At 39.4% G+C, this 19,561-nt stretch overlaps 1 protein-coding gene across 1 annotated transcript in view; it reads left to right on the plus strand.

The window, feature by feature from the left end:
- The window catches only part of ZNF713 (zinc finger protein 713), a 41,566-nt gene that overhangs the window by 15,252 nt on the left and 6,753 nt on the right, over positions 1-19,561 (plus strand). Inside the window, exons 3-4 of the mRNA XM_047714308.1 lie at positions 13,432-13,558; positions 13,895-13,987. Of these exons, the coding sequence (XP_047570264.1) occupies positions 13,432-13,558; positions 13,895-13,987 (220 nt within the window). The remainder of the gene's footprint in view (positions 1-13,431; positions 13,559-13,894; positions 13,988-19,561) is intronic.

The following is a 19,561-nucleotide window of genomic DNA, read 5'->3' on the forward strand; positions in this document are numbered from 1 at the left end:
ATTAACTGAATTCTACTTTAAAAGTCACTCAGGGGGGCACCTGGGTGGCTCAGTGGGTTAAGCCCCTGCCTTCGGCTCAGGTCATGATCTCAGGCTCCTGGGATCAAGCCCCACATCAGGCTCTCTGCTCAGCGGGGAGCCTGCTTCCCCCTCTCTCTCTGCTTGCCTCTCTGCCTACTTGTGATCTCTCCCTCTGTCAAATAAATAAATAGAGTATTGTAAAAATAAATAAATAAATAAAAGTCACTCAGGTGTGGCATGCCTATGTGACTCACTTGATTAAGTGCCCAACTCTTGGTTCTGGCTCAGGTCGTGATCTTGCGTTCGTGGGATCAAGGCCTTCATTGGGCTCTGCTTAGCCTGGAGTCTCCTTCAGATTCTCTCTCCCTCTCCCTCCTGCTCTCTCTCTCAAATAAATAAATTAAATCTTTAAAGAAAAATCACCCAGGTGTGTGGTATATGACAAGTGAATTTGTGAGGAGCAAGAAAGGAAGGAGGAGAAATCCACTTAGGAAGCTACTGCCATATTGTATATGATAGAAAATAACAGCTTAAAACTAGAAGGTGAAGAAAAGTAGGTAGATTTGAGGGCTTTGCTTTGAAAACTGCAGAGATTAGCAAGAGTGGTAAAGACAAAGGGGAAAAAAAGGTGATTTCAAAAAGATGTAGCCCAGGAAGTGGCAGGGTAATGGTGAATCAGATCATGTCACTGCTCTGCTCAAAATGCATGGCTCCCATTTCAGTCAGATTAAAAGTCAAAGTCTTTATGATGGCCTAAACAGTCTTACGGAATCTGGGCCTGTTACCACTCTAACTTAATCATTTACTTTTCTACCCCTTGCTCCTTCCACTCTAACCACAGTGGCTACATTCTTCTTCCTTGAACACACCACACACACTGTTGCCTTAGGGCCCTTGTACTGCTAACTTTGCAAGTCTTTTATCAAATGTCACCTCTCTAGTAACATCTTTCCTGACCACCCTATGTAAAATTGCAATGCCTCACCCCTCACATTGTCAGAACCTCTTACTCTACTCTTCTTTTATCTTCTAACATAATGTATAATTTACCCAGTTATCATATTTTTTGTCTACTTTCCACTGCTAGAATATAAGTTTCATAAGGGTGGGGAATGTTAGTCTTTTTCTTTCCCCACTTGTATATCTCAAGCACCATGATTGTCACTTAGGAAGTACTGAGGATTTGTTGAACAAATGGGAATTAGTGTATTACAAAGACTGCATCCCAAACCAGTGGTGAAATTTAGTTTATTCAATAATTGATGTTGACATTTCTGGGGAACCATCTGGAAAAAGGTAAAGTTGAATCCATAGCTCATACTTTACATTAGGATGATCTTCAAATGGAGCAAACATTTAAATGTGAAAAATTAAGCCATAAAAATTTTGTAAGAGGGGCACCTGAGTGGCTTAGTCAGTTAAATGTCTGCCTTTGCCTCAGGTCATGATCCCAGTGCCCTGGGATTGAGTACCGCATCGGGCTCCCTGCTCAGCAGGAGAATCTGCTTCTCCCTTTCCCTCTGCTCCTACCACCACTCGTGCTCGCTTTCTGTCTCTCTCTTTCTCTTTCTCTCTCAAATAAATAAAAATCTTTCAAAAAATTTTTTTTCAAGAAAAAAATGGAAGATGTAAGAACACATACCATAAAACTAGAAGAAAATAAAGGTGATAAGCTCCTTGGCGTCAGTCTTAGTGATATTTTGGGGATCTGACTCCAGAAGCAATGGCTACAAAAGCAAAAATAAACAAATGGGACTCCACCAAACTGAAAGGCTTCTTTCTGCACAGGGATATAAACCATCAACGAAATAAAAAAGGAACCTATTGAGTGGGAGAAGATATTTGCAATCACATATCAAATAAAGGGTTAATATCCAGAACATATAAAGAACTCATATAGGTCAGTAACAAAAAAAGCAAGCAATCTGATTTAAAAAATGAGCAGAGGATCTGAATAGACGTTTTTCTAAAGAAGATATACAGAAGGCCAATGAAAAGATGCTCAACATCACTAATCATCAGGGAAATGCAAGCCAAAACCACAATGAGATATTACCTCACGCCTATAAGAATGACTATTATCAAAAAGACAAAAGTTAACAAGTATTGGCAAGGCTGTAGAGTTGTTGGTGAGATTGTTGGTGGGAATGTAAATTATGTAGCCACTGTGGATAACAGTGCTGAGATGGCTCAAAAATCTAAAAGTAGAACTACCATACAATCCTGTAATTCCGCTTCTAGGTATATGTATGAAGAAGACAAAAACACAAATTCAAAAAGGTATATGCACCCCTGTGTTCTTTGCAGCATCATTTATAATAGCCAAGATGTAGAATCAACCTAAATGTCCATCAGTGGATGAATGGATAAAGAAGATGCAGTGTATGTGTGTGTACACAATGGAATACTATTTGGCCATAAAAAGGAATGCACTCTGAGAGAAGTTAAGATGGTAGAGTAGTAGGGGGACCCTGAGCTTGCCTCAGCCCTCAAACACAGCTAGATCAAATCATTGTGAGCAACCAGGAAATCAATCTGGGGATTAAGAAAACAATCTGGATAATTGGAGGGAGTGAACATGGGAGATGTGAGATTCAGAGCCAGGAATTGGTGGAGAAGAAAAGGGGGGGGGACCCTTTTTGTGGAGCAAAGTAAGGGACAGAGGGTAAGTGGGAGAGAGAACATGTAGGGTTTGCACAATACAACATAGGTCATCCCCTGGGTTGCACTAGAAGAAATCACCCCCCATCCTGGAGTACATTTAGAATAGGATATTTTGCCTCTCTAAGGACAAAGGGCCCACAGAGCAGACATTCACCAGCAAAGACAGAAGCATGGGCAGACCTGGTCACAGCTTTTCACTGTGCATTGCAATAGACTCCAGCCATGGTGCACACATCATGTGACTGACTTTCTGGTACACAACAGTGCAAGGTGTACCAAGAGCCTCTCCTCCAGGGGAGGGGAGCAGGTTAGAGCCTTGCCAGGCCCTTTAAGATTTGGAGTTTTGAATCCCAACCACCAGCCAGACCTAAAAAAAAAAAAAAAACAAAAACAAAAACAAAAACAAAAAAAAACCAGGAGAACTGACACCAGGCATGCCAACGGCTGGGCACAGACAAGTTAAGGGCAGCAATCTGACCAAAGCCTAGAACACAGGAGATTGTTGCCTTTTCCGTAAGGGCCTCCTGAACAGTGGCAGCCCCAGGCTACCCTCCCCAGACAGAGAGGAAGGCACCATCTTCCACCACCCCACTCCCTGCCGACAGTACCATCAGACTTCAGAGAGAAACCCAGCGCCTCCAATGGCGGCTAGATTCCTTACACCAAAGCCTGTCCCCTGCTCCTGGCAGGGGTATCTTTGCAAAGGCAAGTCTAACTGTGAGCCAGTGCAGCTGGCCTCTCCCTCAGACCAACACAGGCACTCCTGAATGTACCAGGTCTGATGGAGTCCTCCAAAGCATCAGCATCAGTTCTGGTGGAACTGGGATCAGGCTTTCTTTCTTTTTCCTTTTTTTTTGGGGGGGGGGGGGGATTTTATTTTTTTTTTTATAATCTTTATTTTGTGTTTGGATTTAGGCTCATAGTTTTTTACTGTTTGCTTCCTTTTCTTGTTTTTTAGATCAGACTTATTTTTTCTTTTTCTTTTCTTTTTCCCTTCTTTCTTTCTTTATCTTTGGTACAGTTTTTTTATTTGTTTCTTTTTATGTTCCTTTTCCTTTCCTCCTTTATTGGATTAGACTCTTTTTTTCTAGACTTATCTTTTTTTTAAGATTTTATTTATTTATTTGACAGAGAGAGACAGGGAGAGAAGGAACAGAAGCAAGGGGAGTGGGAGAGGGAGAAGCAGACTTACCTTAAAAAACAAATCAAAGCACACCCAACTGAAGAGCCAGACACTCCCTACTGCAAGCAAGGAGGAACTCTGTAGAGGACTGACCTGAGGGAAAGAGCAGCCAAAACACAACAGCAGAATGCACAGAGCATACACCAAAAACACTTCCAGAAGCACCAGGTTGTGGACAGTGTAGGACCCCCTTCTTAATACAGTATTACTCTCAGGAGCAGGAAACATAATAAGCTTTCATAACACACAAAAGACAGAAACCTGGACGTAACTACAAAATGGAGGAATTCTCCCCAAAAGAAAGATCAAGAAGAAATCGCAGCCAGGGATTTGCTCAAAACAGAAATAAACAATAGAGCTGAACAAGAATTTAGAACAACAGTCATAAAAATACTAGCTGGGCTTGAAAGAAGCATAGAAGATACCAGAGAAACCCTGGCTGAAGAGATAAAAGACCTAGAAAATAGGCCAAAATAAAAAATGCTGTAACGGACATGCAAAACTGACTGGATGTAATAACAATGAGGATGAAAGAAGAGGACCAATAGGTGATAAAGAAGATAAAATTATGGAAAATAATGAAGCTCAAAAGAAGAGGGAAAGAAAACTATTAGATCACTAAGATAGACTTAGAGAACTCAGCAATTCCACAAAGCACAATAATATCTGTATCATAGGAGTTCCAAAAGAAGAAGAGCAGGAAAGAGGGGCAGAAGGCTTATTTGAACAAATTATAGCTGAAAAATTCCCTAATCTGGGGAAGGAAACAGGCATTCAAGTCCAGGAGGCACAGAGAACTCCCCTCAAAAATCAACAAACATGGGTCCACACCAAGACCTATCATGGTGAAACTTGCAAAATACAAAGATAATGAGAATTCCAAAACAGCTGGAGACAAAAGGTCCTTAACCAAATGACTTAACAACAGATCTGACCACAGAAACTTGGCAGACCAGAAAAGAATGGCATGATATATTCAGTGTGCTAAATGGGAAAAATATACAGCCAAGAATACTTTATCCAGCAAGATTAATTTACTCAGACTAGAAGGAGAGATAAAAAATTTCCAAGACAAGCAAAAACTGAAGTTGTTCAAGAACACTAAACCAGCTCTGCAAGAAATACTAAACGGGACTCTTTGAGCACAAGAGAGAGACCAAAAGCAACAAAGACTAGAAGGAAAGAGAAATCTACAAGAACAATGACTTTTACAGGTAATACAGTAGCACTAAATTCATATCTATCAGTAATTACTCTGAATATAAATGGACTAAATGCTCCAATCAAAAGACATAGGGATTCAAAAAGGATTAAAAAAAAAAAGACCCATTACTGTGCTGCTTACGAGAGACTCATTTTAGACTGAAAGTCACCTCCAGATTAAAAGTGGAAGGGTAGAGAACCATCTGTCACCCTAATGGACATCAAAAGAAAGCTGGAGTAGTAATCCTTATATCAGACAAACTAGATTTTAAACCAGACTGTAATAAGAGATGCAGAAGGGCACTGTATCATAACAAAGGGGTACATCCAACAAGAAGATAAAACCATTATAAATATTTATGCACCCAACTTTGAAGAAGCCAAATATATAAATCAGTTAATAACAAGCCTAGGGGCACCTGGGTGCCTCAGTGGGTTAAGCCTCTGCCTTCAGCTCAGGTCATGATCTCAGGGTCCTGGGATCAAGTCCTGCATCAGGCTTCCTGCTCATCAGGAAACCTGCTTCCCCCTCCCTCTCTGCCTGCCTCTCTGCCTACTTGTGATCTCTCTCTCTCTGTGTGTCAAATAAATAAATAAAATCTTAAAAAATAATAAGTTTAAAGAAACTCATTGATAATAATACAATAATAGGGGACTTTAACACCCCATTAACAGCAATGGAGAGATCATCTAAGCAGATCAACAAAGAGACAAGAGCTTTGAAAAACACACTGGACCAGGGAGTATTTCATCCTAAAGCAGCAGAATACACATTCTTTTTTTTTTTAAGATTTTTATTTATTTATTTATTTATTTATTTATTTATTTATTTGACAGAGAAAGAGAGATCACAAGTAGGCAGAGAGTCAGGCAGAGAGAGAAGGGGAAGCAGGCTCCCTGCTGAGCAGAGAGCCCAATACGGGGCTCGATCCCAGGACCCTGAGATCACGACCTGAGCTGAAGGCAGAGGCTTAACCCACTGAGCCACCCAGGCGTCCCTACACATTCTTTTTGAGTGCATATGGAACATTCTCCAGAATAGATGGTATACTGGGTCACAAATCAGGCGTCAATCCATACAAAAAGGTTGAGATAATACCAGACATATTTTCAGACCACTATGAAACTTGAAGTCAACCCCCGCCCCCAAAAAATTTGGAAAGACCACAAATACATGGAGGTCAAGGAACATCCTACTTAAGAATGAATGGGTTAGGGGCGCCTGGGTGGCTCAGTGGGTTAAATCCTCTGCCTTCAGCTCCGGTCATGATCCCAGGGTCCTGGGATCGAGCCCCACATCCAGCTCTCCGCTTGGTGGGGAGTCTGCTTCCCCCTCTCTCTCTCTGCCTGCCTCTCTGCCTACTTGTGATCTCTCTCTCTGTCAAATAAATAATAAAATCTTAAAAAAAAAAAAAAGCAAAGGAAAAAAAATTAAAAAAAAAGAATGAATGGGTTAACCAAGAAATTAAAGAAGAAATTTTTAAAATACATGGGAACAAATGAAAATGAATACACAATAGTCCCAAATCTTTGGGATGTAGCAAAGGCATCCCTGAGAGGGAAGTATATAGCAATCCAGGTCTTTCTCAAGAAACAAAAAAAGTCTCAAATACATAACCTAACCTTACACCTAAAGAAGCTGGAGAAAATACAGCAAATAAAGCCTAAGTCCAGCAGAAGGAAAATAATTAAGATTAGAGCAGAAATAAATTATAGTGAAATAAAAAAAGAATAGGACAGATCAATGAAACTAGGAGCTGATTCTTTGAAAGAATTAACAAAATTGATAAACCCCTAGCCACACTTACCAAAAAGAAAAGAGAAGTACCCAAATAAAGTCATGAATGAAAGAAGAGAGATCACAACCAACACAGCAGAAATACAAACAATTGTAAGAGAATAATATGAAAAGTTATATGTCAACAAATGGGGCAATCTCAAAGAAATGTGGATACATTCCTAGAAACATATGAACACCAAAAGTGAAACAGGAAGATATAGAAAACCTGAACAGGCCCATAACCAGCAAAGAAATTGAAGCAGTAATCAAAACTCTCCCAACAAACAAGTGTCCAGGGCCAGACCACGTCCCAGGGGAATTCTACCCAACATTTAAAGAAGAAGTAATCTATTCCCTGAAGCTGTTTCACAAAATACAAATGGAAGGAAAACTTCCAATCTCATTCTATGAGTCCAGCATTACCTTGATTCCAAAACTAGACAAAGACCTCACTAAAAAAGAGAATTACAGGCCAATAGCCCTGATGAACATGTACACAAAAGTTCTCAATAAGATGCTAGCAATAGGATTCGACAGTACATTAAAAGAATTATTCACCACAACCAAATGGGATTTATCTCTGGGCTACAGGGGTGGTACAACATCTGTAAATCAATCAACTTGATACACCACATTAATAAAAGAAAGGATAAGAACCATATGATTCCCCTCAGTAAATGCAGAAAAAGCATTTGACAAAATACAGCATTCTTTCTTGATAAAAACCCTTGAGAAAGTAGAGGTAGAAAGAACATACCTCAACATCGTAAAAGCTATATACAAAAGACCCACAGCAAATACCATCCTCAATGGGTAAAAACTGAGAGCTTTCCCCCTAAGGTCAGAAATACGACAGCGATATCCACTCTCACCTCTATTCAACATAGTATTGGAAATCCTAACCTCAGCAATAGGACAACAAAAAGAAATAAAAGTCATCCAAATCACCCAAGAAAAAACCAACCTTTCACTCTTCACAGACAACATGACACTCTATAAAAAACCCAAGAGACTCCACCAAAAAAGTGCTAGAACTGATACAGGAATTCAGTAAATTAGCAAGATACAAAATCAATACACAGAAGTCAGTTGCATTTCTATATACCAACAATTAAGCAGCAGAAAGAGAAATCAAGCAATTGATCCCATTTACAATCACACCCAAAACCATAAGATACCTAGGAATAAACCTAACCAAAGAGGTAAAAAGATCTGTACTCTGAAAACTATGGAACACTTATGAATCATGAAACTGAGGAAGACACAAAGAAATGGAAAAACATTCTATGCTATGGACTGGAAGAACAAATACTGTTAAAATGTCTAGGTTACAAGAAGATGTTGTTTATATATACAGTGGGATATTACTCAGCCTCAGAAAGGATGAATACCCATGATTTCCACTGATATGGATGGAACCAGAAGGAATTATGTGAAGTGAAATAAGTCAAGCAGAGAAAGACAATTATCATATGGTTTCACTCATATGTGGAACATAAGGAATAGTGCAGTGGACCACAGGGGAAGGGAGGGAAAACTGAATGGGAAGAAATCAAAGAGGGAGACAAACCATGGAGACTCTGGACTCCAGGAACCAAACTGAGTGTTACAGAAGTGAGTGGGGTAAGGAGATAGGGTAAGTGAGTGATAGGTATTAAGGAGGGGACATGTGGTGATGAGCACTGAGTATTATACAGAACTAATGAATTATTGAACACTGCATCTCAAAAACCTAAGATGTACTATATGTTAGCTAATTGAATGTAATAAAAAAATGGAAAAAATGTTTATGCTACCCAAAGCAATCCATATATTCAAAGCGATCCCTATCAAAATACTATCAACAGTTTTCAAAGAGCCAGAACAAACATCCCTAAAATTTGTATGGAATCAGAAAAGACCCTGAATAGCTAAAGTAATGTTGAAAAAGAAAATCAAAGCTGAGCATCACAATGCTGGATTTTAAATTCTGTTACAAAGCTGTAATCATCTAGGCAGTATGATACTAGCACAAAAACAGACACATAGTTTAGTGGAAAAGAACAGAGAAACAGAAATGGACCCAAAACTGTATGGCCAGCTAATCTTCAACAAAAGAGAAAAGAATAGCCAATGGAAAAAAGACCATCTCTTCAACAAATTGTGTTGGGAAAATGGACAGCAACATGCAGAAGAATGAAACCAAACCACTTTCTTATACCATACACTAAAATAAATTCAAAATGGATGAAAATGTGATAAAGGAAACCATCAAAATCCTAGAGAAGAACACAGGCAGCAACCTCTTTGACCTCAGCTGTAGCAACTTCTTACTCAACATCACCACAGGAAAGGGAAATGCAAAAAAAGTGAACTATTGAGAGTTCATCAAGATAAAAAGCTTCTGCACAGTAAAGGAAACAATCCACAAAACTAAAAGGCAGCCTACAGAATATGAGAAGATATTTGCAAACAATGTACCTGATAAAGGGTTAATATCCAAAATCTAAATCTATAAAGAACCTATCATGGCACCTGGGTGGCTCAGTGGGTTAAAGCCTCTGCCTTCGGCTCAGGTCATGATCCCAGGGTCCTGGGATCGAGCCCCACATTGGGTTCTCTGCTCCGCAGGGAGCCTGCTTCTTTCTCTCTCTCTGCCTGCCTCTCTGCCTACTTGTGATCTCTGTCTGTCAAATAAATAAATAAAATCTTTTTAAAAAAGAAAAAAGAACCTATCAAATTCAACACCCAAAAAAAAAAACAGATAACCCAATTAAGAAATGGACAGAAGATATGAATAGACACTTTTCCAAAAAAGACATCCTGATGGCTAATGGACACATGAAAATATGCTCAACATCGCTCATCATCAGGGAAATACAAATCAAAACCATGATGAGATACCACCTCACAACTGTCAGGATGGGTAAGATAAACAGCACAAGAAACAACAGGTGTTGGTGAGGATGTGGAGAAAGGGGAACACTTTTGCACTCTTGGTCAAAATATAAACTGGTGAAGCCACTCTGGTTAATACTATGGAGGTTCCTCAAAATGTTAAAAATAGAACTGCCCTGCAATCCAGCAGTTACACTACTAGGTACCCAAAGAATACAAAAATAGAGACTTGAAGGGACATATGCACCCCAATGCTTATAGCAGCATTATCAGCAATAGTCAAACTATGGAGAGATCCCCAATGACCATTGACTGATGAGTGGATTAAGAAGATGTGGTATAGGGGCGCCTGGGTGGCTCAGTGTGTTAAAGCCTCTGCCTTCAACTCAGGTCATGATCCTGGGGTCCTGGGATCGAGCCCCGCATCGGGCTCTCTGGGCAGCGGGGAGCCTGCTTCCCCTTCTCTCTCTCTCTGCCTGCCTCTCTGCCTGCTTGTGATCTCTGTCAAATAAATAAATAAAATCTTAAAAAAAAAAGATGTGATATAAAATCAATGCACAGAAATCAGTTGCTTTCTTATACACTAGCAATAAAATATAGAAAGGGAAATTAAAGAATTGATTCCATTTACTGTAGCACCAAGAACCATAAGATACCTGGGAGTAAACCTAACCAAAGAGGTAAAGGATCTGTACTCGAGGAACTATAGAACACTCATGAAAGAAATTGAAGTTGACACAAAAAGATGGAAAAACATTCCATTTTCATGGATCAGAAGAAGAAACATTGTTAAAATGTCAATACTTCCCAGAGCAATGTATACTTTCAATGCATCCCAATCAAAATTCCACCAGCATTCTTTGAAGTGCTGGAAAAAACGATCCTAAAATTTGTATGGAACCAGAAAGACGCTGAATTGCTAAGGAACTGTTGAAAAAGAAAAAACTGGGGGCATCACGTTGCCTGATTTCAAGCTATATTACAAAGCTGTTATCACCAAGACAGCATGGTACTGGAACAAAAACAGACACATAGACCAATGGAACAGAGTAGAGTCCAGATATGGATCCTCAACTCTGTGGGCAAGTAATCTTTGACAAAGCAGGAAAAAATAACCAGTGGAAAAAAGACAGTCTCTTCAATAAATGGTGCTGAGAAAACTGGACAGCTATATATAGAAAAATGAAACTTGACCATTCTCTCACACCATACACAAAGATAGACTCGAAATGAATGAAAGACCTCAATGTGAGGCAGGAATCTATCAAAATCCTAGAGGAGAACATAGGCAGTAACCTCTTCGACATCAGCCACAGCAACTTCTTTCAAGACATATCTCCAAAGGCAAAGGAAACAAAAGCGAAAATGAACTTTGGAGACTTCATCAAGATCAAACACAGCAGAGGAAACAGTCCACAAAACAAAGAGGCAACCCATGGAATGGAAGAAGATATTCGCAAATGACAGACAAAGGACTGATATCCAAGATCTGTAAAGAACTCCTCAAATTCAACACCCAAAAAACAAGTAAGGATGTCAAAACATGGGCAGAAGACATGAACAGACACTTCTCCAAAGAAGACATACAAATGGCTAAAAGACCCATGAAAAAATGCTCATCATCATTAGCCATCATAGAGATTCAAATCAAAACCACATTGAGATACCACCTTATACCAGTGAGAATGACCAAAATTAGTAAGACAGTAAACAACAACTGTTGGAGAGGATGTGGAGAAAGGGGGACCCTCTTACACTGTTGGTGGGAATGCAAGTTGGTGCAGCCACTTTGGAAAACAGTGTGGAGATTCCTTAAGAAATTAAAAATAGCACTACTACAATTAGTAGTACAAGTAATACAAGTTAGTAGTACAGTAGTAATACAATTAATAGTATAAGTAATGGTACTACTACAATTGCACTACTGGGTATTTACCCCAAAGATACAGATGTAGCAAAAAGAAGGGCTATATGTACTCCGATGTTCATAGTTAAGTAAAAAAACAATGTATACAATACCTTGTCTTTGAGGCTAAAAAAAAAAAAAATGGGAGGAAATGAGAAGCCATATATTTGTGTAAAGAATTCTCAGGAAATACACTGAAAACTACAAATACTTATTAGACATAAGAGCTGGATAGAGAGGAAAGAAGCCCAAACAATTTTTTTATGAAGTACTTTTTTGTATGTTTTTATATTAATATATATTAATATTCTAATTAAAAATATAATTCAAATAAGGATATTTTTTAAAAGAAGGAAAGAAGAGAAGAAACTGGTAACCCAAGGGCGAGATCATTAGAAGATATAGAAGGAGAGAAAAAGCCCTGATTCAAACAACCAAAAAGGAACTACAAATGCAGAAACTAAAGAATGTAGACTATAAATTCCTAGTTTTCCTCACCCTGGTACTACCCTCAAGAAGCATGGGGAAAGTAGAATGGAAATTAGAAATAAAAGTCACAAGAGGGAAAATATTAGTTTATGCAGAAAAGACATCTTTGCAGAATGATGGAAAGAGCATAGGCTTTAGAATAAGATTGAAGAATTCCAGTTCTTGCTATTTACTAACCATATGTCTTTGGGTAAATTATTTAATTACTTCCAGCCTTGGTGATTAATTTCTAAATTCCTATGTCACTTAATTGAAATATATTTTAGAAAGATATGTTATCAAAGAATGAAAATTGATTTAAGTAAAATGCCATTACTATACTTAAATATTGACTGTTAACTTATGGGGGAAAGCCCTTATTTGTAACACCACACTCATTTTTTTTAAGATTTTATTTATTTATTTGACAGAGAGAGATCACAAGTAGGCAGAGAGGCAGGTAGAGAGAGAAGGGGAACCAGGCTCCCTGCTCAGGAGAGCCCGATGCAGGGCTCGATCCCAGGACCCTGAGACCATGACCCAAGCCGAAGGCGGAGGCTTAACCCACTGAGCCACCCAGGTGCCCTAATGTCACACTCATTCTGAAGAGTTGAGTTATTATGCCCATGAAATTGGTGGTATTTTGGAGGGATTAGGTAGTAAGGGAAGAGGGGGTGGTATATATTGGTTGTATGTTTCGGCGTTTATATGTGGGTGTCTCTTAGAGCAAAAGGATTGTTAAAAAGCATTAAGAAAATTTAGAGGTAACCCTTTTTTATTTGAATTTCCTAACTGTAATGAGGAAGTCTCTTTTACTGATCCCCACATTCATCATAAGTCTTCTACTCTCAATCTGTTTGCCCTTGTTGCTTTTTTTTATTTTTTTAACCACTGGAATATCCCCTCTCCAATTCTGTCAAGAGTTTAAAAATCTGTTAAGGTTACACAAAATCCACCAACGTGACACCTCCTTACAGTAATTCAACCAATCCTGTATTCTTTTATTTCTGAAATCTTACAGCATAAATTTCCCATATGGTTTTTTTAAATTGTTTAGATGATGACAGTCTTTCCCTTGCAAAAACTGTAAAAAGCTTAAAAGTAAGCATAATTTCGTACGTGTTTTTACGTCTGACTTGAAAGATAATAGACATATACTAATTGTTGTTTCAAAAATTTTGACCTAGATTACTCAGAGAACCCTAAAGATTGTCACCACAACGGCTCAGACATCCTAACCTTTTCCACTGCTACACCTTTTCCCCTTCCCCTAAGGGCCCCTGTAAAAACTGGTTTCTGGCTAAGCAGAGATATACTTGATATTTTCAGGGCTCACTGACATTCGAGGATGTGGCTGTGAACTTCACCAGAGAAGAGTGGAACCAACTGTACCCTGCTCAGAAGATCCTTTACCGAGATGTGATGCTGGAGAACTACAGGAATCTGGTAGCACTGGGTAAGGATGTTGTCCCTGTAAAACTAGAAACCATTCTAAATGGGTTTATTCCCTTAAGCAGTGAAAATTTCCAAATCTTTTGTGAATATAGTTCAGGCCAGCACAGAATGCTAATCAGTGCCCGAGATAGGACCTTTGTTTCTTGCTGTTTCTCCTCAGGTAAAAAGTCTTGACTTTGTTGAGCTTGAGATGGGTAGCTTTATTTTGCTGCCTCGGAAGTTTCCCCTTTCTAAATCCAGAGGCTCCAAAGACCAAAAAGGTTGGAAATGAATTCTAATAAGAGAAATTTTTATTCCTAGTACAAACTTCTGTGACATACATTTTTTCCATGAATAGGGCACCAACTTTATAAGCCAGAGGTGATCTCTCAGTTGGAGAAAGAGGAACAGCGGGGTATGGAAAGCTACAGCACACTGGACGCTCACACAGGTGAGGAGCAAGCATTTGGGTATTTGCTGCTCAGTGAAGAGAAGCAGTCACTTCTGAAACATTCAACTGACTGTGCTCCAAGTCTTTGCCTCTGGGGTTTACAGAATACTGAGACCTTTTTAAAAATTCAGTTTATGTTTGACTTTGTTCCAAACTGGAAATGGCCCTCTTATTTTTTTCCAATTATACAGATAATACATACTTATCATTAAAAAATTCACACAACACAAAAGTTAGTGTGAAGGTATTAACTCTAACGTTCATGAATACTTTGATGTTGCAGATCTCCACATAGAATTTTCTGTTTCTTCATTCCTTTCCCTTTTGTTATCAAACTCTTTAAACTTGTCTAAAACCCATAGCCTCAATTTTGATTCTCTTGATTACCTTTGTGACATGACTCCTGTCCTATCTGTACTATTAAAGTGGTTTTCTTGGAGATTATTACCAACTTCCTTCAGTCAAATCCGGTGGCTAAAAAAAAAAAAGTTATTGTCTCCTCTAATCTTGTTGTATTGGATTGTGTTGACTTTACTTTTTTAGAAATTTTCTTTCACTCCGGCTTGCGATGTACATGATTCTTGCCTTTTGTAGTCTGTGTCCAGGATCTCTATCTGCTCCTACACTGCTTTCTCTCCCTTTTTATTCTTCTAAATGTATGTATTCCTACAGGCTTAGTGGTCTGCTCTGTAGTATATTCCTTTTAAGTAACCCTTCTATGGCATTTTCCCATTTCTGTATTTTTAGCCTCAATATTTCACCCACATAATCTTCCCAGATTTTAGATTATATTTTTGTTTATGAATGTCATAGTATCATCTTAATTAAATATTTCAAAACCTGGATCTGTTGATGTTATACTGTTTAAAGCATCCATGAAATAAGAGAGTTATTAACTAAAAAATAAAAACAAAAACAAAACCTTAGCTCCCTCTTGTTGGCATACCACCTAAAATGTTCTGCCTGGTTGTATCAGTAAGTAGTTCACTTCTAAATGTATGCCAGATACTGAGTTAGGTATTTTACACTGTAGTTTTTTATCCTGGACTCAGCTACCCCATCTCTACGTAGTTTCCACCCTGATTCTTTGCTCTGGCGCAGTGTTTTCCCATTTGGACTTGGTTTTCTGCCATTCGGACCTCAGCTTCTTTCTCAGGGTGGCTTTGACTTGGCTGTCCTTCTTGCTTTTAGTGCTCCAGGTCATCTTGGGTGAGAAACCTGCTCCTCTTTCAGCTTCACTTTACCTGAATTTTGGTCTGACCAGTGCTGGCATTCTGTGGGTAGAAGCTAATAAAACATTTTCTCAAGAACCCCCGAACACTTTCTCCAACAGTAGTAGGTGACGTTATTTCTATGAATCTCCACACCCTGAAACCTGGGAAGTAGGAAACTAAAGGAAGAAGATGAAAAACGCCCTGGGCACCCGGGTGACTCAGTGGGTTAAGCATCTGCTTTCAGCTCAGGTCATGGTCCTGGAGTCCCAGGATCGAATCTGCATTGGGCTCCCCACTCAGTGGGTAGTCTGCTTCTCCCTCTCACCTTCTCCCCTCTCATGCTCTCTCTCTCTCTTGCCCTCATTCTCTCCCACAAATAAATAAATAAAATCTTAAAAAAAATAAAAGAAAATAAAATGAAAATGAAAAACTCTTTTCCCAGCTGAGTTGCCAGCATAGGCACTTACAGCAGAAGGCAAATCTATTGTTTCCCTCAGGTGTTTTTTCCTTCAGGTATTTTTTTCCCACAGGCAAGTCCATTTGTAGGATTCATGCTATTTCCCATATATCCCTATCCACAGACCCCCAGCTAGAGAAAATAATTGCTAACTTAAGAAAGTTTCCAGAACTTACTTTGTGGATTCCTAAGGCTCTTGGTTCACAGGTCAGGTTGAACAAATGATTTCCTCATATCCGCCTTGTCAGGAACAAGCAGCCTGGCAGTCTCCTTCAAGGAGACAGCTTGCATTTTGGCATTATCCTGTAAGACACAGGGACACAGTCACTGGTTCCTCTTATAAGGCTGAGGTAAGACATTTCTACTGATGGCCTCATGTAACTCTGGCTTGCCCTCTGGGGTGCTGCTTGCCTTATTGGCATCTGTTGATGCCTGTTTACCTAGAAACCTCCTCCTCACTGAGGTAAGACCTAGTAAATGTTTGATTTAGCAACAAAGAGGTTAGCAATTATGTTAATTAATAAGAGAAATAACATGGGGTGCCTGGGTGGCTTAGTCATTCAGCATCTGCCTTCGGCTCAGGTCATGATCCCAGTGTCCTGGGATCAAACCCCACATCGAGCCCTGCATCGGGCTCCTTGCTCAGTGAGAAGCGTGCTTCTCCCCATTCCCACTCCCCCCACTTGTGTTCCCTCTCTTGCTGTGTCTCTCTTTGTCAAATAAATAAAATCTTTAAAAAAAAATAAGAGAAGGGCGCCTTGGGTGGCTCAGTGGGTTAAGCCACTGCCTTCGGCTCAGGTCATGATCTCAGGGTCCTGGGATCGAGTCCCGCATCGGGCTCTCTGCTCAGCAGGGAGCCTGCTTCCTCCTCTCTCTCTGCCTGCCTCTCCGTCTACTTGTGATCTCTCTCTGTCAAATAAATAAATAAAATCTTAAAAAAAAAGAGAGAGAAATAACAGGGGAATGATTAGAAGAACAATCAGTTAGTACATTTTTGAATGAACAGGAGATAAAAAGGTGGACCTTGTAAGTATACAGTATTCTTACAAGAAGCTCGAATGAGAAAGGGAGACAATAGAGGATAATGGGAGAATAGAAGGTGGTGTCAAAAGAGGATTGTTCAAAGCAAGAATGATTTTAGGGGCGTCTGGGTGGCTCAGTGGGTTAAAGCCTCTGCCTTCAGCTCAGGTCATGGTCTCAGGGTCTTGGGATCGAGTCCTGCATCAGGCTCTCTGCTCAACAGGGAGCCTGCTTCCTCCTCTCTCCCTGCCTGCCTCTCTGCCTACTTGTAATCTCTGTCTATCAAATAAATAAATAAAATCTTTTTAAAAAAAGAATGATTTTAGCTTGTTTATAATACTGAAGAAAAGGGGTTAAAAGAAGGAATAAGTAGAAAATAAATACAAAATACAGAGCAAGGTTCTAGAAGAGATGGGAGTGGGATTGGGAAGGAGATTAGGGTGATTTTGTATGTAATAAGTTTGTTGGTGGGAGATTTGGGGGAATTCACACATGGTTATTTCTACTTTCTTGGTGCAGTTGAAGGCAGGGTCCCCTGTTGAATGTAAAGGAATGGTGGGGCATAAGGACAGAACTTGAGGAGCACTTGCTCTAGCCTGTTAAGTTCAATGGAAGCTGACCAAAGATGAATCAAGAGATTACCAAGCAGCTTTGAGGATCCAGATGAGATTTTGCCCCATGCATTTGTGGTTTCCAGTGTCCGTGCATATGCCATTTCTCCTATTTTATTCTGCACTAGAAAGGCTTTGTAGAGTTCAGGCCAAGGGCCTGCTAGATGAATGGAACTAAAGGAAGAAAAATGAGAGTTTGTTAATTCAGGTGATTTGACATAGATTCCAGGAAGTGACAAGAAGTAAAGTAAGGCCTGGAGAGGACTGGAAACTAGGAAACAGTGGATGGGTTAAAGCAGTGGTGTTCCAGATGAGATCAGAAAGCAAGTAGCATGTGAATAAGGTCATTGTATACTTCCCCGGCAAGAGAGTGTGACAGTGAGTTTGAGACTCTTTATATGGATCTGAGTTCAGAGTATAACTGTATTAACCAAGTGAATAACTGTTGAAGTGGAGTGAAGATAAAAGCACAAACATCTACCCAGTTAGAAAATAAGATGGAAGAGAAGAACCCATTTAGTAGTAACCAAAAAAATAAAACACCTAGAAATAAACTTTTTTTTTGCTTTTGATAGGAAATCTTTGATTGCTCAGTCAAGACATTTATGGTGTTGGTTGGCTTCTAGTCATCACTATGCACAAAATAAATATAAGTAACAGGAAGCACTGCATGTTTAGAGTCCTTAAGAACAAAACCCACCTGAACTGTCCCATGTGACAAATGACTTATATACAGGGATGTTCATATTGGGGGAAACAACAAGGCTATAAACTACCTAAATGTTGACCAATAAAGGTTAAACAAATTATGGTATGCACATACATTCGATTACTGTATCACCATTATAAAGAAGGTGGATGGGACACCTGGGTGGCTCAGTTCGTTGAGCAACTACCTTCAGCTCAGGTCATGATCCCAGGGTCCTGGGATTGAGCCTCGAATCAGCTCCCTGCTCCACGGGGGAGCCTGCTTCTCCTCATCCATTCCCACCGCTTATTTCTCTCTCTCTCTCTTTCTCTTTCTCTCTAAGCAAAATAAACCCAGGCATTTTCCAGGAAAGTGGGCACTCTATACATGAAGCAGAGTCTATTGTTTCTGAGTCACCAGGTCTCAGGGAAAGAAGGCAGACCCAGTGTTACAAAGGCCCACATGGAAACAAGCTAGGCAGAGTATTTCCCTGCCTTCGCCCAATCTCCATACAGCCAAAAATAATCACCTTGTGACTCACACACATTCCAATGTTTGCTTGAAATAAAGGCCTGCCATCAGGATACAGGGTTCAAATGGAAGAGAAATTCAGAACGATTAGGGAGAAAAATTAAATGCACTAGGAATAAATCTTTAACAAGAAATGGTGCAATATCTGCATGAGGAAAACTTTAAAACACTCTGACAGACACAAAAATAAACTTGAATAAATGGAGATCCCAAGGGGCGCCTGGGTGGCTCAGTGGGTTAAAGTCTCTGCCTTCAACTCAGGTCATGATCTCAGGGTCCTGGGATCAAGCCCCGCATTGGGCTCTCTGATCAGAGAGGAGCCTGCTTCCCTTTCTCTCTCTCTGCATGCCTCTCTGCCTACTTGTGATCTCTCTCTCTCTCTCTCTGTTAAATAAAATAAATAAAAATTTAAAAAAAAAATAAATGGAGATACCAAGATGTCAGTGTCCCTAATATACATGTACTATAATCCCATAAAAAGTGTCTTCAGGATTTTAGAGGGATCTAGATAAGCTCATTCTAAATTTCATATTAGTTATATGTTGGCTAATTGGACATATAAAAAAATGAAATAGAAAAGAAAAAAACCCAAAACAAAAATAATCTGGAAAACGTAGAGAAAAACAAGAGGAATTGTCTCAATTAGATAATATTCAGTAAAATTTTATTAGAACAGGGCAGACCAACTGAACAGAATAGGACATCCAGAAATAGATTTAGATGTATGCAGGAGTTCAGTAGACAATAAAGGCGTTATTTCAAATCAGGAGGGGAAAGGTGGACATCTTAAGAAAATGGTATTGAGCCAACTGGTATTTAAAAGGTAGACTTTTTTTTTAATTTGAGTATAACTGACACACAATATTACATTAGTTTCAGGTACACAACATAGTGATTCATATTTGTACTATGCTCACCACACGTATAGTTATAAAAAGTAGATTTTTTAATGAATAGTGAATAGCCATCTGGAAAGAGATAAAATTAGATCCATAACTCACCCCTTAAAGCAAGATACCTCAAAGGAATCAGAGGCTTTAAATGTAAAACATG

The sequence above is a fragment of the Lutra lutra genome, chromosome 18 (genome assembly GCF_902655055.1).
Source record: "Lutra lutra chromosome 18, mLutLut1.2, whole genome shotgun sequence".
NCBI lineage: Eukaryota > Metazoa > Chordata > Mammalia > Carnivora > Mustelidae > Lutra > Lutra lutra.